This window comes from Sceloporus undulatus, chromosome 3 (genome assembly GCF_019175285.1).
Source record: "Sceloporus undulatus isolate JIND9_A2432 ecotype Alabama chromosome 3, SceUnd_v1.1, whole genome shotgun sequence".
NCBI lineage: Eukaryota > Metazoa > Chordata > Lepidosauria > Squamata > Phrynosomatidae > Sceloporus > Sceloporus undulatus.
Window position 1 is genome coordinate 216607501 of NC_056524.1, and position 19384 is coordinate 216626884.

General features: G+C 38.4%; 1 protein-coding gene across 6 annotated transcripts in view; it reads left to right on the plus strand.

Moving 5' to 3' along the window:
* AMMECR1L (AMMECR1 like) overlaps positions 1-19384 on the plus strand; it is a 32638-nt gene that overhangs the window by 10467 nt on the left and 2787 nt on the right. For 2 of the 6 annotated variants that reach the window (XM_042456700.1, XM_042456701.1), the window contains 4 exons: positions 14050-14160; positions 15447-15561; positions 16852-16942; positions 18478-18574. In XM_042456700.1, coding sequence (XP_042312634.1) covers positions 14050-14160; positions 15447-15561; positions 16852-16942; positions 18478-18574 — 414 coding nt within the window. Of the gene's footprint in view, positions 1-1034; positions 1254-4225; positions 4317-4614; positions 4678-4867; positions 4948-14049; positions 14161-15446; positions 15562-16851; positions 16943-18477; positions 18575-19384 lie in introns of all 6 variants that reach the window. The other 4 variants (XM_042456702.1, XM_042456704.1, XM_042456705.1 and 1 more) reach the window with 4 other exon arrangements.

Here is a 19384-nt window from a genome sequence, read left to right on the forward strand (position 1 = left end):
TACTTCTGAAAACAGGACTTGCTGAGCCAACTATCAGTAGCTTTATATGGCTGAGCTTCTGAACTCTTTACAGGAAAAAATACTAAGATGATGAATGACTTTAAACTCTCCAGTACTCCTGACAATAGGGAGCTTGTTAGACTCAAAACAATTAGTAGAAGTAGCCATAATCGGTCACTTCTCCTGCACTGTTATGCAGACAGAACAGCCTTGTTTGGACAATCATATTTTTGGCTTCCTGGCCTGTGCACAAACCTTCTATCTTGTCCATATCACTTTTCTTTTCTGTTTTTGTAGCATGCCTAAATACGGTACAGAAGTCTTCAGTTAATCAGTTTCCTGTTCAGTTCAAATGTATATAGTTCAGAGCAAACCAGGATCTTAAACCAACTTTCAACCAGGGGTTAAAATTCTGAATCTAGTAACCAGAGTTTCTTTGTTTGGGTGAAATAGAAAGCTGTATTAATTTGAGACTTATAAATTTCATTTCTGCATGGCAAAAAAGATTGAGGATAATGGCTACAAGCACTGGCCCAAGACCTCTTAATATCCTGACTTATTAAGCCAAGACAAAGTCATTTGAACATGGCTAGAGGGAAAGGCAACTCAGCTGATAAGTCAGTTGAAGTGCAGTCTCTAGCTATGACACTGCATTACATGACATCATTAGGCTTATCAGGATTTGTGCATTTTGCCTCTATGTTAAGCAGAACAAATGATATACATGAATTGGCAGAAAAATTCCCAGGGGCCTGTGCTTGTAAAATTATGGGGCTGGTGTTGCAGAATGATGACTTCTTACCTCCTATTGAAAGTTTGTAGGAAATTAACTATTTATGTTGGCATTAAATATGAGGGTTGGACAAGCTATAACTGTGTTTGAGACCAAGAAAGTCTAACTTTTTGTTAGATTGTTTAAGTATTTTGTAGCCCTACAGCTTGCTGTGACTTTTAATGTTAGGACAATGACATCTATATTCTTTGAGCCATGTCTCCATCTTGGCTCCCCTGATTTGCCATCCCTTCTCTTCCAGAGATTTGTGCCTGTGGAATTAGCACAGGAACTGAAAGTGGATGTGACCATGCTATCAGTTATGTTTACTTTTTGGGGTGTACAACCTAGCTGTGCATACTCCCACCCTTGTTGTGTGTGGGGGGGAAACAAAACTTTGGAATTGTGTATCATAGCAACACAAGAACACAAGTGGGCATCATGAGAAAATGGCATCATAAAGAGCAGGAGTTACCACAAGGTGGGTAACAATACTTCTTACCACCTAATTTGTGTTCGTTTACCTGTCAGATTTTTTAGTAGTTAACTGAGGATAGATGCAGGAGTTAATTAAATTTTCATATGTGCTGTCTTCAAAACTTTCCATTTTATGTTGGTTTAAAAACAAATTAAAAAGTACTGTGCCTAACTCTTAGAGCTTCCAGAACGGCAGTAGACAGCTGTGGTTCTCCGGGTGTTTGGGGGATGCAAGTTCACTAACACCTCACCATTGGCTAAGATGACTCAGACTGATGCAAATTGTAGACCAAATGCCTCTGGAGAACCACAGTTGTTTGCTCCTGTTTGGAATTTTTGTAGTAAGAAGATTAGGACAGAGACTACCAATAAATAGGATCTGAACACATTCATCTGTGAAGTGTATAGTGCTGGAAGGGCCCTTTGTTGACACATTTCCCTAGTGTTCTGTATGTATAGTTTATATCTTCTGTCAAAAAGTAGGCTTCTTCCTGTGGCAAGAGCCTGAATATTATAGTCAGTTCCTCATTATTGCCACTGGAGATAGGACAAAATGCATGGGAGTGCCAACAGAGATTAATATATTACTGTGTTAAACAATGTTGTGTGGCTTTCTGTTTCAAATGACAAAGATACCTTAAAGCAGGAAGATTAGACTATCTCATGGGCAACATAATATGTCACTTGCCAGACTTGATCTATTTAATCTGTGCAACTAGCTTGGAACCACCCTGTCTTCTGCTTATGTTAAATATAAGAAAGCATTAAGGCTAATATACATGGAGTTCAGCTTCACTAGTAGATTAAGGCACAAGGTTCATGTGAAGCCATGTCAATGTAGCATACTTCAGCCTCTCCCACTGAATCTCCTCCAGATGTTTAGACTAAATCTGCTAGTGTACCTGACTGTTGGCCATGATTGCCAGAAATGATGTGAGCTAGAAGTCCAAAACACCTGGAAGATACCAGGTTTGGAAGGACAGTATAGTTAGTGGTTCGGGTGCTTCTCTAGGAAGCATTCCTAGTTGCCGCAGAGGAAGCATTTCAAGGTTGGGATATGGTAAGGATATATTAAAGGAGCAGCATTTCCAGCGTATTACACATTCTCAGATGATTGCAGGTAATCATGCCACATTAGTATTTTAAGTAGATCTTCTAAATGACAGTTACCTACTTGTTCAAGGGTCAGGATTGTACTCCAGAAAATGCATAGGGCAATAGAGAGTGGAGGATTCAACTTCTGAGATGACTGATTTTTTAAACTGAAATATAAATCATGATTAAGATCAATACAAAATCTAATTAAAATTCTTCCTCATTGTGTAATTGATACATTTCCTGATGCATGCATATTGGTTGCTGTAATTGGTTTGTCAATAAGGACTAACAGCAGCATTATCAGAAGCATTGATCAATCAACCCATTAATCTTTTTGCTATGAACGGTAATGGTTTCTAGAGCAAGGATGGACAACCTGTATATTGTATGCCTCTTCTGGCTGTTTTTCTAGTTTAAAAAAACCCATCAATCTACATTTCTTGGTTAAAGCATAGTATGGAAAGTATGTGCCTTGTTGAACTAGGCTCCTGGAAACGTCCTGTGACAGATTCTCAAGGTGGGGAAAGATTGGCCTTCAGACACCATTTGCATGCTAGAGGCAATTGCAAATGAAGTGGTTTTCTGTTTGATAGGTGAATGTTTCTCTGCAAAATAGTAACTAAATATATCTGTCTTAACTCAGACATAGTTAGAACTTGGGTGGTGAACATATTACAGTAAAGAACATGTGTACTTCAAGGATCATAAAATAAGAGCGCAGGATCACTCGTGTTGGAAAATAATCCTGGTGAGATATCATATGCCATCTCTTCTGGTGTTTATGCTGATTTGGCAGTACCTTGGTCCAGAAAAAGCCTAAATATTAAATGCACTGTCACTTGTGTCTTATTCATAACATTTTATCTCAGTGGCTAGATTTTCCTTAAAGCTTGATATAATAGACAGGCCATGTTCCCATTTATTCAAGTGTCATGGAATTTCTTTGAGATTGTATGTGTATATCTTGACAGGTTTACCTGAGTCAAATTTAGATTCTTTGGTAATAGTAGAATTGCTAGTAGAATAATAACCTCATGAGGACCAACTAAAATATCATAAAGAGAGTGAACAAGCTTTGGAGTTCCTCAGAGCTGTTCTTCATGCTGGATATTAAGCAAAAAGAAAAGGGGGAGGAGATATTGGTGGCTGTGAAAAGATGGGTATTGGCTGAAGTTGAATTGTTAAGAAGGCGCAGAGGAGCCTTCGCCTGCTTTCCTTGACGACCTCGGATCCCATCCTGGGCAAAAGGCAGGATATAAATCCAATAAATAAAATAAATGAATCTGGAACATGCTTACTAGTGAGTACTGTATAGTGATTTCACTGAATTTAGTAAGATATACTTCTGAGTAAACATTTTGTTCTGCACATAGAATTTACTTAGTGCAAAACATTTTGTGTGGGGTTTTGAACCAATGCATCCTGGTGTGAAGAAGTGTTGGCTATTCTTCTTTTGGAAATTTAAGAACAACCAGCACTGTTCCTTGCTGAAATCAGAGATCTTTTTGCCTTAGGCAAAGTCCGCTTTTACTATAAATGAAATTCTGCACTCTGGGTGTAGGAGTTTAGGATTTGGCAGAATCCTCTGCATCAGGTGATGTTTGAGAAGTGCTTCTGTCAGTGAACATATAGTTGCTTAATATCAGGGATATGCTGTCATATCCATAGTGATGATGGGATGAAATGGGGTGGTGACGAGAGTTATATCAAATTCTAAGTCCCAGGTAGGATCAGCTCTACCCAAACAATAGGACACAGAACACAGAATTTTATCTCCAATCTCATGTGATCTAATTGCATGTCAAGAGGAAGGGGGGGAGTTGTCCCACCTGTCTATCACAGAACACACACAGGAACATCTAACACATGTTGTCTTAGAACCCTTGCAGGTTCATTGCCTCAAGATACAAACACTAAACAGCACTCCACTTGTACAACTGAGGATACAAGAATAAAGTGCATCGTACAGGTAAGCAAAGGAAGGGGGGAACCTATGCTTCAAGTACAGCTGGTGCCAATATCTCTTCTCACTTGCAAAATATGAGAGCAGTGTCTTGATTAAACTGGATTGGTGAGGGTATCATTCCTTCCCCAGTAACTAAAAACAGTTTATCCCTTATAGAAAGAACAAGATTAAGCATGCACAGTACTCAAGGGTGGGGGGGCTGGCAAGTAAAAGGTGATTGACACTCCCACATGGAGGTAGTCCAGACACTTTTTCCATTGCTGCTGCTGGCCAGACACTTATGACCCATTCTGCCTTACAGGATTACAGCCTAGGCACATGGAACAGAACAAACACAGTGTACACAGACTCCATGAAGGAAGAGGTAGGCACCCATTTGGGATGGAGGCTGATGCAACAATACTGTGTAAACATCTAGACAATAAAACTCACTCAGTCCTCCTCTCACAGACACATACTATATATTTTTATTTTTATTATATATATTTTTTTGCAGAAACAATTCGTTGCAACTGTGGACCATTACTTTCCCTTTGTCTTTTGGGTTTCTACAGGCAGTTATCTAACTGATGCAACAGACAAGATATTTCTATTCCCAATGCCATGCAGACGTCAAGGCCAGAAGCTATGACAAGTATAGTTACTCAGCTTCCTCTTCCACTGGACTTCTTTGTCTTTGTTGAACAGCTGTGTAGCAGGTGAAGCAATGCCCACCATGAGGATGGAGCAAGAGCATTAGCAAACTGGTACTCTGTTCATCATGCAGCCTCAAAGTTACAGGTTGTGGCAGCATAATTTATAATCTATTCCATACCATATTTTTTATTTTGATAACTTGCCCCAGTTGCCTTGGATGGTACATACCAAAATAAATACTGAAATAATAAAACTACTGTTAATAAGTTTTCACTTTGTTGCTATTGGTTATTTGTCAGTGATGATGATGATGACAGCACATAGATGTTCCCTTTCCAAGCATGGATATCTCAAAAGGCATGATAGGCATCTGACTGGGAAGATAGAGAACTCAATGTAACTTTCTAGAGCTCATTGTCTGTAGTGGTTCTATCCTCTAATAAACTCCACAATTAATCACTAGTGACCTAACTACTGCTGTCACGGATGGAGCAGTCAGTTGTCACAGGAATGGAGGGGACAAAATTGAGAATAAGGTTTATCACAATGAGCAATAGTACATACGTGTCATGATGTGGACGTCTACCAGCTCTATCTGCTGCGAAGCTACATCAACTTAGGAGTTCTTGTATGTATAACCTTACTGTTGTTCTGTACAGATAGAATTCCTTATACATGAACCTTTTATGTTCTGGATGTAAATAGCCATGCTTCAGCATGCATTTGTGGACATGCACCCTGCAATATATTATTTCATGGTTGAAGTTATGGGGTTGTTTTTGTGGAATGTCAACTGTGGATTCTAGAGTCGCCTCTTCTTTATTTCTACCTCTGTCTTGACAAGGGCAGCCATAGAGAAAGACAGTTAGGCCTTGTTCCTAACATTTCCTGTAGTGTGGCTTGAATTTCTATAATCTGGTTCCCAAACATTTAACCTATTAAGTGAGCCAGCGATGGTTGCTCCTATTAGAAAGCAGTTGTGAATTTCTTTGTTAATTGTACAAGTCCTGTCCTTTGTCTGGCTGTCAAACATTTCCTTTTGCCATCTTTATTAAGCCTTGAGGCCCACATGCTCTTTGTATCCTTCCTCTATTGGTGCTGTATTCCTCTCTTGTCGGTCTATCTTACTTTATGCATAACAATGGAAACGGGGTGGTTAGTGGAAGTGGTGACATGAGAGGATTCAAATCATTTAATGCCCTTCAGATGTTTTAGACTGCAGCTCCTTCCAGCTGTCCGCAACATGGCCAGTTGTGAGGGATTATGGCAGTTGAAGCCCATTGTACTTTAAAAGGATCAGACTGGAGGAAGTTAGTATAGTCTTGCTAAGTATTTCCTATGTTTGTTATGATGGTTTATGCAGTTGATCATGTTATGAAGTCTTTCTATTACTAATACCAAACAATATTCCAAAAGGGTAGAATTCAGAGACATAGCCATGTTAGTCTGGAATATCAATCTGCAGTTTCTTTTACACAGTCTCAAAGCTTCCGTTTCATGCTTATATTCCAAAAGGGCTTTTTATAGAGCTGAGACAGCACCATTCATTTATATAGGAGACTAGTATCAGCAAATTAAGAGGGAACCAAGGTTTTCAAAAAGTACCCCCCCAAAAAATGTTCTGAATGTGAGGAACCTGAGGGAAAAGGCACCCAGTGAGGACTGAGCATACTCAGCATTTGGGACTGGAGAATGACTAACATAGTATAATGCCAGTGGTGTAGAATATTGTGAAAGTAGGTGTATGACTTTTTGGTGGCCCAAAGAGAAGAATTCCAGAGGAGATGTGTGTTACCTGGAAAGAGCATCCCAGAATATCTGCTGTCAGTTCAGCTAATAATGTTTTAAGATGCTGACTGTAGCTCTATTAGGGAATTGTCCTCATACTGAAGAGAGAAGACTCTTCTTTGCAGGTAGGCTCCCTTCATGTGTAGAGGGCAAAATGAATGAGGAGGGGTGGAGCTGCTGTACTTGTTCTTTTACTTCTTCTTGTGTGCAGAACTTAAGCCTCAGAATGCCTAAAAAAAAGCTTAACTTGCACTGGCAGGAGTTATGTAGCAGCAAGTTAAGCAGCAGGAGGCTGCCAGTATAGCAGGACTGCATTGCCCAGCTCATGTGCAGTGGATCTTCTCCATTCCATTTTCAAACTGCTAAACTACAGGTAGGATTTTCCCCATGATGCCTGCCACAATCCTCCCCTACCCCCTGTTTTAATAATTTGCTTAACATTTTTGCCTATACAAATATTTCAGTGCACACAAATCTTGCTTGCTCCTTCTTTGATGCTTTAGTTCAGCCTAATAATGGTGTTATAGTTTTGAATTCTTTATGATTGAGCAATATTGCTATGTATTTTTATGCCAATATTACAGACAACATTATGAAAAACAACTTCTTAAAAAGTATCCAGATTTTTCTCTTTTGAATTCTATTGGCTTTTAGGAATTTTCAGATCACCCTATCAAGATTGAAGAGTCTCTGCTCAAATGCTATGAATATTCATTTAGAAAATCATATCTTACCTTGCACTGAATTCCCTAAGTATTTTGGCAGCACAGTACCTAACAATCCCAGGAGTATGGGACACTTATTTTCTGTTGTGGCACAAATGGGTTTTCAAACTTAAGATTTACAAGGACCTGGTTAGTTCTTCAGGTAGCACAGGGAGTCAGCTGGGATCACCTTCTTTCTATAGACTATAATTTAGTCTATAGGCGAAATTATTTTTATTTGATTATGTTCCGCCTTCTTCCAAGGGTGGGGAGTACAAGAAGGCTTACAATATAATTTAAAAATTTCTAAATTTTTTCTATATATTTTATATATACATGGAAACTTTCAGTATATTTTGAGCTAGCCACATTTACTTAGTTCCATAATATTTATAGAGCTGTCACCTAACATTTACTGTTTTCTGATAAGACCTAAACAAGGTTTGATGGCAGAAAACATTCTGACATATTTGTGCTACATGACATCACAATCCCTGAAATCTGGATTCCATAGTCTTCGGCTTTTAAAATTGCGAGCTTGTGGTGCCACCATATACATTCAGTTGTTATTTTTGTGCTTGTTTGGGTTATGTTTTAACGGTAGCAGAATTAGCCGATTTTTAATTCTGAAAGTAAAACTTATAAGCATAAATTGACTTCAAAAATAAAAACATCTTAAATGTTTTCAGAAGATGCATAGAAGTAATAGACCAAATTTACTGTTCCAGTAGAAAGATGATGTAGGAACATTTTACTTTGAAGATAGACAAGTTAGCTGCTTGGAATTTTAATTAGGTTTTTCATGCTTGTGTTAATTTAGTAGCAGAAGAATATCATCTAATGGACTTAGACCCAGTGTTTCTAAGAACTTAGTTTAATTCCTTTAGTAAAACATTTTAAAAGTCATGGGTAATTAATGAAACTCCAGTGTTCTGAAGAAAGCCATTGTTGATTTTTATGAAAGAAATAGTAAATTATACAGCATATTTTTGCCAAATAGCATGTAAGAACAGATTGTAAAATAGTTTGAAATGCCAGTTGGAAAAATGGGTAATTGAAAATTAATTATATGGATTAAAGACAAATTGCATCAATGTTACTTGCCATCCTTACAGCATTGGTAGCCAATAGGTAAGGAAAGTGAGATGAAATGAAATAAAAGGTTAGAATTAAAATTCAAATTGTACAGGGCATGAAACATGTCCTTGATCTGCTTGATTTTGCTCCCTCTAGATAGAAACTAGTGGAGTAGGGGTAAATTGATCCAGATTGGGGCAGGAGGGAGGACTTTAACATTATACAGTGGACCCTTGTTATCCGCTGGGGTTTGGTTCCAAGAACCCCTGTGACTAACAAAATCCATGTATGCTCAAGTCCCATTAAATACAATGGCATAGCATAGTCCCTTATATAAAATGGGAAAATCAAGGTTTGATACTTGAAATTTATACTTTTTTTGAATATTTTCAAGCCATGGATGCTTGAATCTGTGTATAAAAAATCTGTGGATAAGGAGGGCCAACTGTATGGGAGTTTTTCTCCTGGGACAAATAACCATATTTTAAAATTTAATTTAATTTATATCCCACTTTTTTTCCTGTCACAGAATTTAAGACAGCTTTGTTGCTATTGTGTGCCTTCAAGTCATTTCTGACTTATGATGACCCTAAGGTGAACCTGTCACGGGGTTTTCTTGACAAAATTTGTTCAGAGGAGGTTTGCCATTTCTTTTCACGGAGGCTGAAGACTGACTTGCCCAAGGTCACCCAGTGGGTTTCCATGCTTGAACAGGGATTCAAGCCCTGCTCTCCAGAGTCATAATCCAGAATTCAAACCATTACACCACTATCTGGCTCTTTCAGACTGCTTGCAACCATTTAAAACAAAGCACAACTAAACAAAAACATTAATACAAAAGCCTTTGAAAAATTAAGCCATTATACTTTTTAATGTTAAAAATAATTTTAAAAACACTTTTAAAACATAATACACAGACACCCCACATCCAGTGAAAGCCTCCATCTGCTGCAACAGGCTTGCCTAAATAAAAAGGTCTTTGCTTGCCGTGGGGAAGATAGCAAGGAGGGAACCAGCCAAAACTCAAATGAAAGAGAATTCCACAACTTGGGAACAGCCCCCAGGAAGACTTGAATAGGCATTACAGGAGGATAATTTGGATCAGGATCACAATTGAGGCAAGAGGGTGGAAGCCTTTTCATGATGGTAGTTCCAGAATGGGTCTACCTCCCCATTAGTTTTGTCCTTCAATAAGGTTTCTAATAGTTCTATATGAAGAAAAGTAATAATGCCACTCTATTCTGCTTTGGTCAGGCCTCACCTAAAATACTGCATCCAATTCTAGGCACCAGAACAAAAAAGATGTTGACAAGCTGGAGCATGTCCAGAGGAGGGTGACTAAAATGGTGAAAGGTCTGAAACCATGTCTTATGAGGAGAGACTTAGGGAGCTGGGTATGTTTAGCTTCGAAAAAAGAAGGTTAAGAGGTGACATGATAGTCCTGTTTAAACATTTGAAAGTGTGTCATGTTGAGAATGCAGGCAAGCTTGTTTTCTGCTGCTCCAGAGAATAGGTCAAGGTACAGTGGTACCTCGGGATACGAAATACCCAGGTTACGAAATTTTCGGGATACAAAAAAATCCCATAGGGAATCATTGTTCCGGGTTACGAATGTTTTTTCGGGTTACGAAAAAACTTTTGGTGCTTTTTTCGGCTTTTTCGCACGGAATCGCGGCTTTTCCCCATTAGCGCCTATGGCAATTCGGCTTACGAAGGCTTTTCTGGTTACGAAAGAGGCCGCGTTACGAATTAATTTCGTAACCCGAGGCACCACTGTATAATGGATGCAAGCTACAGGAAAAGAGATTCCACCTAAACATTAGGAAGAACTTGCTAACAGTAAGAGTTGTTTGACAGTGGAGCACACTCCCTCAGAGAGTGGTGGAGTCTGTTCCTTTGGAGGTTTTTAAACAGAAGCTGGATGGCCATCTGTTGGGGGTGCTTTGATTGTGAATTCCTGCAAGGCAGAATGGGGTTGGAGTGGATGTCCCTTGTGTTCTTTTCCAGCTCTATGATTCTATGGCATTCTTATAAGTGAACCATTTATTATTTCTGTGCATATATTAAGTCAATTATTTTATGTTTGTTTGCTTTCCTGTGCTATTCTGATTTGTTTGTGGCATGAAACATACTCTTATGTTTTGTCTTCCATATGGGATACCACCTGAGATCCTGCCCATACTGCTTTTTAATTTCTACTCACTGGTGTCTAAATGTGGCAATTACTATCTGTGGCATTCTCAATGTTGTATTTACTGCATGCTCTCTCAAGCAGTCCCACACACTGCTTATAGTTGGCTCCTGTACATTCAGGGTTAGGACTGGGAATATTTTAATTCTTTGGGGTATATGTAAAATATAGAAGTAATGGTAGTTCTAGGACTGCCACCTGAGCCTGGAAAATACTGCCTTCAGCTTTGTGTATTACATTGGGGCAAGGTAAGTAGGAAGATATTGGAACAAAGTTAAAAGATGGTATGATACTTTATTTGCCATGTTCTTCCTGAGTGTGCCTAACACTGCAACTATAATTAAGCTCAGAATAACATTGTGTATAAATAAATAAAACAAAATAGGATCAAACCTAGGGGGTTTGGCTCTGAAAGGCCAAAGCCTTGGGGAAGATGACGAAGATGAGACAAATGAACATTGTATATTAGTTCCTTTCTCTTCATTTCACCTAAACATTAGGAATAACTTCCTCATGGTATAAACTGTCTAACAATGGAATAAACTGACCCAGAAGGTGATGGACTATCCTTCATTTGCACTTGTCAGCAAAGGTTTGATGACCACCTCTTGGTAGTGCTTTACAGTTTGTGTAATGGGTTCCTGCATGTCAGGTGGTTGTACTCACTAGCCTTTGTAGTACTTTCCATCCTTGTAATTCTGTGTGAGAAAAGGAGTGTGCACACCACAAACATGGCAAATTCGTTTTGATCAATTTGGACCAAGGTTTGGAAGGTTTATTGTATACAGCCCTCATGTTGCATTACAGTAATCTGTTCTGGAATTTGCCAGGGCAGGAATGACAATGTTCAGGTTTCTTTTTCTATAACATTCAGATTTGTAAAAGACCATGGCTGCTTCCTGTAAACCTAGTAGCAATGGTATGCCTGGATGTACCCCCAAAATCTTAGCTTGCTCCTTAACAGGGAAGTGGGACTGTGAGAAGAAACGGGTGTTCTCATGTTCATGGACTAGCTGACTGGGTCATCTCCTGTACTTAGCTCTGTGACATGTGAATTATTCATTTGTATGTATTCCATTAATGATCTCATAACACTCATAATCTGAATCTGGTGAATTGGGGAATAAAGTAGTAGCAGCAGCAGCATACTTATAACACCAAACTCATAACTTCTGCAGTGCTTTCATTCACCTTCCTTTGAAAAGTATAGTAGGTAATAGTCTTGAATGATGTACAAGACAGCTGTTGTGGGAATGAATATCAGTCTCCCAGTATCACTACAAAGTGATACTCTAAGTCTGGAAAAGGATAAAGTAGACACTAAGTGGTCCAGGAGAATCAGTGGCATCATGCTGCCTTTTTGTCCTGGCTTAGGTTGTCTAATAGAGCAACCAAGGAAGCTTTTGCCCTAACCACAGCTAAAAACCAGACTGAATGGATCCAGATAATTGACTTAATCCAAGAGTAACCTTAGTTGTTTTTCCCTGGCCCAGTACACGGCTCAAAAAGACAAATGAAGACAGTAGCTTATAAATTGCCAAAGGTTTCAAAATGGTTTCTTAAGAAAGGGAATTGCGACCACCAATTTAAAAGGAACTAAGGTTTGTTGTTATTGTGTGTCTTCAAGATGTTTCCGACTTACAGTGACCCTAAGGCACAATGTTTTCTGGAGGTGAGCGTGTGTGACTCTCCAAGGACACCCAGTGGGTTTCCATAGCTGGGCAGGGAATCAACCTTCTCGAGTCATAGATGTTTATCACACTATACTCTTAAAGTGCTACTATTCCACCTTGACTCCTCTAGCTGCCTCCTGTTGCATTCTGGGATTTGCAGTTTTAAGGAGGGGTATTTAGAATTCTCAGGCAGAGAACTGCCTGAGAATTCTAAATACTCCTTAAAACTGCCAATCCCAGAATGCAACAGGAGGCAGCTAGAGGAATCAAAGTGGAATAGTAGCACTTTAAGAGTATAGTGTGATAAACATCATAGTCTTAACATTCAAACCACTACACCATGCTGGCTGTCAGCTAGGGTTAGCCTTTCCCTGAAATATGTGTTAGCCAGTATATTGACTAAGTCACCCAGTCTTCCCAGTTAGAAGACAGATTTCGCAAAGTCCTTGTCTGTACTCTTGAGCAACAGCAAGGATCATCGAATCAATTGTGGAAACTGTTGTATTAGTAACAGTACTGATTAATTTCTAACTGATACTCTGAAGGATCTAGCTCAGTACATGACCTGTTGGGATGCATTTTAGTGCTTGACATCCAATGGTAGATAGGTTCATTATTTCTACACAAAAGTTTTAGTTCTGTAGCTGTTAGAGGCAAAGGGTGGCTGTGGGCTCACGTCGATCTCCCAAGGCTGTTCTTGCAGCCCTTAGCTCCTCCAGACTCTTCAGAGAAGTTTTTATCTAGACAAAATAAAAGGAGCTACTAGGAACATGGGTTCGCCTTTTAAACAGGTTGCAGGGGGTCCTGCACTTTTTAATGTATTTTTTAAAATGTTTTCTCATAAGCATAAGTGTACTTCTGGCCATTTCTGGTTTTGGTTTTTTAGCCTTTTGGTTAGTCTTTGTAGTCCCTGGAAGGAGGGGAAAATTTGTCCATGGACCTGCTGTAGTTGTCTGTCTGTAATCAACAACCTACCAAAGTTATGTATACTTGTGTGTCTTTCTGTGTGTGAATTTCATAGAGTTTTCCTAAGCAAGGAATGCTCAGAGGTGGTTTTGCCAGTTCCTTGCTCAGGAATACAGCCTACAGCACCTGGTATTTGTTGGCAGTCTCCCATCCAAGTATTAGCCAGAACTGATCCTGCTTAGCTTCAAAGATCAGATGGGATCTGGTGCCTTTTAGAGTAATTAGGCTTCTCTCAGGTATACTTAGACTAACAGAAATAATCAAGTTTAAGCATACCTTTATAAATGTATTTATTTATAATTTATTTATTTATTTATAAATAAAGGTTAATAATAATAATACCTAATTTATTCTGAATCATGTCCTTTGTAGTACAGTGCATGTAAAATCTGAGCTTTAAATTTTTAGTCAGATGGAAGGCCTGTAGAGTCTTAAATAAAGATAATTTGTTGATAAAATTAGCAAACATTTCAAGACTAGGTCTGACACAGAGCTACTCCCAAAATTTATAAACTTTTAAAATAAGGAAGAATAAAACGAAGTTTGCAAAAAAGAAGAAAAATGTTGAATTGTGAAGGATTAGTTATGTAAAAGGAATCAAGTGATGAGTGTTCATTACAATAATGTTAATTTTCTTTGGGCGTTGAATTTGCACATCAAGAATTATTTGAAGCTGGAGTTTTTGTGTTATGCATTTTCAGTCCACTCTTTGTGACATGGAAGACAGGGCGAGACAAGCGACTTCGGGGCTGCATTGGAACTTTCTCTGCTATGAACCTTCACTCAGGACTCAGGGAATACACATTAACCAGGTAAAAATACTTTCAGTGAGCTAACAGGAAAGCAGTCATGGGACATTTCAAGTTGTCACTTCATATGTCTTATCTGTATCTTCCTGTCCTGCTGCCAGGACATATTTTCTCAAGGGCTATCCAGAATTAAAATTGAATAATCCCTGCCTTAGCTAACCATCCCACATATAGTACTGTGGTCTCTAGATACATAGTACATTGCAATATTCTAATTTGGGGCAGAAGAATAAGCTGCTTTAGCTTCTGGTTGGGTGATTTATTTTCCATGCTGGGGTTTCGGAGGCACTTCATCTTGTAAATGTCTTGAATATGGGTAGATGGTGACATAGGTAGATAAAACGTGGTGTAAGGATGGTACTCTAATGGCAAGCAGCCATACCTTGAATAACTTCCTCAGTTGTTAAAGGGTTAATTAAAACCAGGGGGGCAGGAAGTGGGCATTACTAAAAACTTGCTTATAAATGGTGGAAGTGAAGGAAGGAGTTTTTTTTTTAGTTTTTTTCTGGTTAGGGGAAGTAACAGAAACTCTAAAAAAAATGAAACAGTATGTCAGTAGTCTCATTTTTTCTGGCTGGAGCAAAAAAAAAAAGGCTCAAGGTTTGCTCTACTTCTATTTTCTTAGCCATATTTCTATTGGACTTCTCAAAGCAGTTTATTAAAACAATTAAAATTTACAATCACCGTATTTGTAAAAAATCAGTCCCAGTCTCAAATTTAGTTTTGAAGAACAAGAGCAGCTTTCTGTTCAAAAATCATGGCAACATCTCAACAGTGTGCCAGGAAATTGATTTTTTTTAACTTACTGATAAATATATACAATGGAGGAAGGGTGGGGGAGAAGAAAAGGAAATGTGGCAGTACTTTTAAGACGAAATGGTTTTTTATGTAACATGAGCTGTGATGGATATAAGCCCACTTTTCAGATACGGTGCAATGATTAATCTATGAAGGCATAAATAATTAGGCCAATATATATTTAGTAAACAATCCACCCCATTTCAGTTATAGTATTTTGTGATCATTCTCTGCAGATACAGCAGAATACATATGTCTGAGGAAAACATTACAATGTCATCCTGTTTAATCATCATAATAGCCATAGGCAGAAATCTTAATAGCTCTCACTCAATCTGGTGTTCTGTTTAGATTTTGTTTCATTTCTAATACCACTAAATCCTACTTTGTTCTAAAGTGATGTCATTTGTCCTGTGTCAATGTAAGCAAGTATGTGACTTAAATTTTATAAAACCTGTTTCAGGTTCTGTGTATGTTTATTCCCATTCTAGTGCACTTAAGGACAGCAGATTTCCACCCCTGACCCGTGAGGAGTTGCCTAAACTTTTCTGTTCTGTCTCCCTCCTTACTAATTTTGAGGATGCCACTGACTACTTGGACTGGGAGGTGAGAACAATTTTATTTCAGTGTCTACAAGATTGCTTCATACCATTGAATATGGATAACATGGCACTATGTCCATTTTATCACAGAAATAGATTGTGCTAATACAACTAGAAAATGAAGTTGGAAATAAAGCTTATGAAGAGATTGAGTAAACAGGATACACTGAGCACGGTATCCACTGGAATTTGGTTCCAGGCTGCTCTGTGGATACCAAAATCTGTGGATGTTCAAGTCTCATTAAATTGTAAACCACTTAGATACTGCTTAGGCAGTATGAAGCGGTATATAAATGAAGCTTGTTTGTTTTTGAGGGTTTTTTTGTATGCAAACCAAGAAAACAGTACAGGACACCATATTTTACTAGTAGCACTTCAACAGTAATTGGGAGCAGTTATAGTTAAGAGAATGAGGAGACAATTATTAGACTTAGGTTCAAATCCTGCATACGCCTATGAGAGTAAATTCTGTTGAACACATGAGTACTTCTGAGTAATGTCCATAGGATTGCACTGTTAATGTTGGCATATGAGGAGAAGGGGCATATTTTCCAGCAGAGAAGGAGCCAAGTCTCCTTAACATTGGGTAGCTCCACTCACATGGCTCCTAATAGGCAAGGAGAGAAAAACAAAGGCCAGGGGCCTGACCCTATCCCCCTGGGCGGAGCGAACCCTAGCAGCCTCAGTCCATGATCAGCTAAAGAATTAGGTCTTTCTAGCAATCTTGACATGGAGCACTCTCGCTTGGTAACAAAACACCAGCTAGTCCTGGTTATCATTATTATGTATACATAAATACATATATATATTGTAATGTTAAAGATGCTCGGACCATCTCTGCTGGAAAGGGACGTATATCAGGTAAGTACCAACATTCCATTTTAGATCTTGAAAAATTCTGGCATACTGAAGCTATAGCTGATTAGGTATGCTTGGAAAAGCTGCTTCCATGGCCAGGAAAGAATTACCAATACTTGACATTAATCCAGGAAAGTCCTTAGAATATTACAAATCATTAGAGAAATCATTAGACTCATTAGAAAAGATAGTAAGGTTTGGTAGGAAGCCACAGCCCTGAGTTTGCAAGACCTGAGCAGGGCTGTTGAGGACAGGATGTTTCTCTGTTGGAAAGCTCTCTCATTCACAGAGTTACCATAACAAATGCAGAAAACTGAGATCAAGCAAAGGCCTTTATTCAGGCATAATTGGCACCAAATAGGGTGTATGATGATGTAAACACTCTGTAAATTGTCACAAAAATATCTCTCAGCCAGTTTTATATTTCTGTTGTTAGGTGGGAATCCATGGAATCAGAATTGAGTTCATCAATGAGAAAGGTGTCAAACGCACAGCAACGTATTTACCTGAAGTTGCTAAGGAACAAGGTGGGTTTGAAATGAGTTGACCTTCCATTCTGAGCAAAACTAACTAAAAGGTAAGGATTTTGGATTTACTTGTACAGATGCTGTGAATGCCACCTAAACTCTGTGATCACTTGAAGCTCAGTTACTCAGAAATCTTTTAGAAGGCTCAAATTGTAGTGTTAGTTTCCTATTTAATGTATGTTTTCCCTTAAGACTGATTATTGTTTTCTACATCTCTCTTTTTGTAATTGTTTGGACTTTGGTGTTCTTCCTCCCCTTCCCCAGCCGCTGAGTAAAAAGAACTCAAGACTAAATTCACTGACTGAATCTGAGGTTTTACCCTTCTGATGTTCTTCAGCATTGTATGTGGGTTTCCTCTTCAGCCTCACCTGATCACAAGGCACAATATCAGATGATCCTTCCATGCTCCTTCAGCACTAAGTTCTCTGCTGCAAACATGGACAACAGTTGAAGAATGCAGCAGTTGCCACCACTGTAATTGTTTAAAACATTTATTCCACATTTCAGAGGATCATATTTCTTCTGCTCTTGGAAATTACTTGAAAGACCAAAGTATAATTCGTTAAATCAGGTCTTATATTAATAGGAAGTAGATTTAAATTTTTATTTCATATATAGTTGTCTTACTTAGAACATATAACTAACTTCATACTTACGTGTAAATAACTACTATAAGGCAGGCCTCTGCAGTATAGGGAGTCATGCGTTTTTATAAGTTTAAATCAACATACTAAAATGAAAAAATACTGTAAGAATTGGATCTTTATATCTTAGAAATTAGTTTGAAATGCTCCCTTTTCATAACTGAATTGGAATAAATGTCCTGAGCCCAGAATGTTTTTGTTTGTTGTTGACTGTGGTCAAGTTGACTTCAACTTATGTGACCCCATGAATAAGCGACCTCCAAGTCACCCTAACATCAACAGTTCTTCTCAGGTCTTGCAGACTCAGGGCTGTGGCTTCCTTGATTGAGTCTATCCATTTGTAACACGGTCTTCTTCTTTTCCTGCTGCTTTCTACCTTACCAGGCATTATTGTCTTTTTTTAGTGAGTCATATCTTTTCATAATATGTCCAAGGTACAGCAGTCTCAGATCAGTCATTTTGGCTTCTACGAAGAATTCAAGCCTGATCTGCTCCAGGACCCGTATATTGGTCTTTTTAGCAGTCCACAGTGCTTCAGCACCATATTTCCAATTATTTGATTTTCACTCTCCACAGAAATGGGAAATACAATGGCATGGACAATCCTAACTTTAGTATTCAATGGTATATTTACACTTCTGAATCTTGTTTAGTTCCTTCATAGCTGCTCTTCCAAGTCCTACTCATCTTCTGATTTCTTGACTACAGTTTCCATTCTGATTAATGACTGAGTCAATGTATACTTAATACCTATATTAATAATAATACTATTTAATACTTATATCTAATTACCTGTTGAGAATTTTTTTTATCAGCAACTGTCCAGTAATCTGGAGTTGTTGTTTTTCTTGAAATAAATCTAATGTTTATATCACCATTATTTTTTAACAGATTGGGATCAGATTCAAACAATAGACTCCTTGCTCAGGAAAGGTGGTTTTAAGGCTCCAATTACCAATGACTTTAGGAAAACTATTAAACTCACCAGGTAAATTATATAATTTATTTACTATTATTAAAATTATTACTGTTTCTACTTCTGCTGCTAGAACATATTTTTAGGGGTTCTCTTCTCCCTATATGATTTTTTTTAAAGATCAGTTGATTTTGTGCTCCAGATACAGTGGTGCCTCGGGTTACGAAATTAATTCGTAACGCGGCCGCTTTCGTAACCCGAAAAGCCTTCGTAAGCCGAATTGCCATAGGCGCTAATGGGGAAAAGCCGCGATTCCGTGCGAAAAAGCCGAAAAAAGCACCAAAAGTTTTTTCGTAACCCGAAAAAACATTCGTAACCCGAAACAATAATTCCCTATGGGATTTTTTCGTATCCCGAAAATTTCGTAACCTGGGTATTTCGTATCCCGAGGTACCACTGTACTGCAGTTTTCTGGTTCTCCACCATGGAAAAGGTTGAAGTGAAGTGATAAATATTGTGATAGTATTTTTTTTTCACTCACAGGGACAGCATTTGTAAGTAACTGGCATCTAGACAGATAAACAGAAATAATGTAGTGATTTTGAAACAGGAACCAATAAACACCATCTGAATGAATCTACTTACAGGTTGAGAACTCCTCTGGGGTAAACAAACTTTTCCATACTTCTAGGTTACTTCACGGATTGTCCAGTTTCAAAACGTATGCCCACAGGTTGAAATGTCCAGTTCAAGATCTTGGGAATGGACATCCAGTTATCATCTTTGAATTTCCCAATATACAAACAAGTTGGTTAGAGTGGCATGGTTTCATTTCTCACCACCACAGTATTAGTGCTAGTTTCATCAATCAGTTCTTTCTCC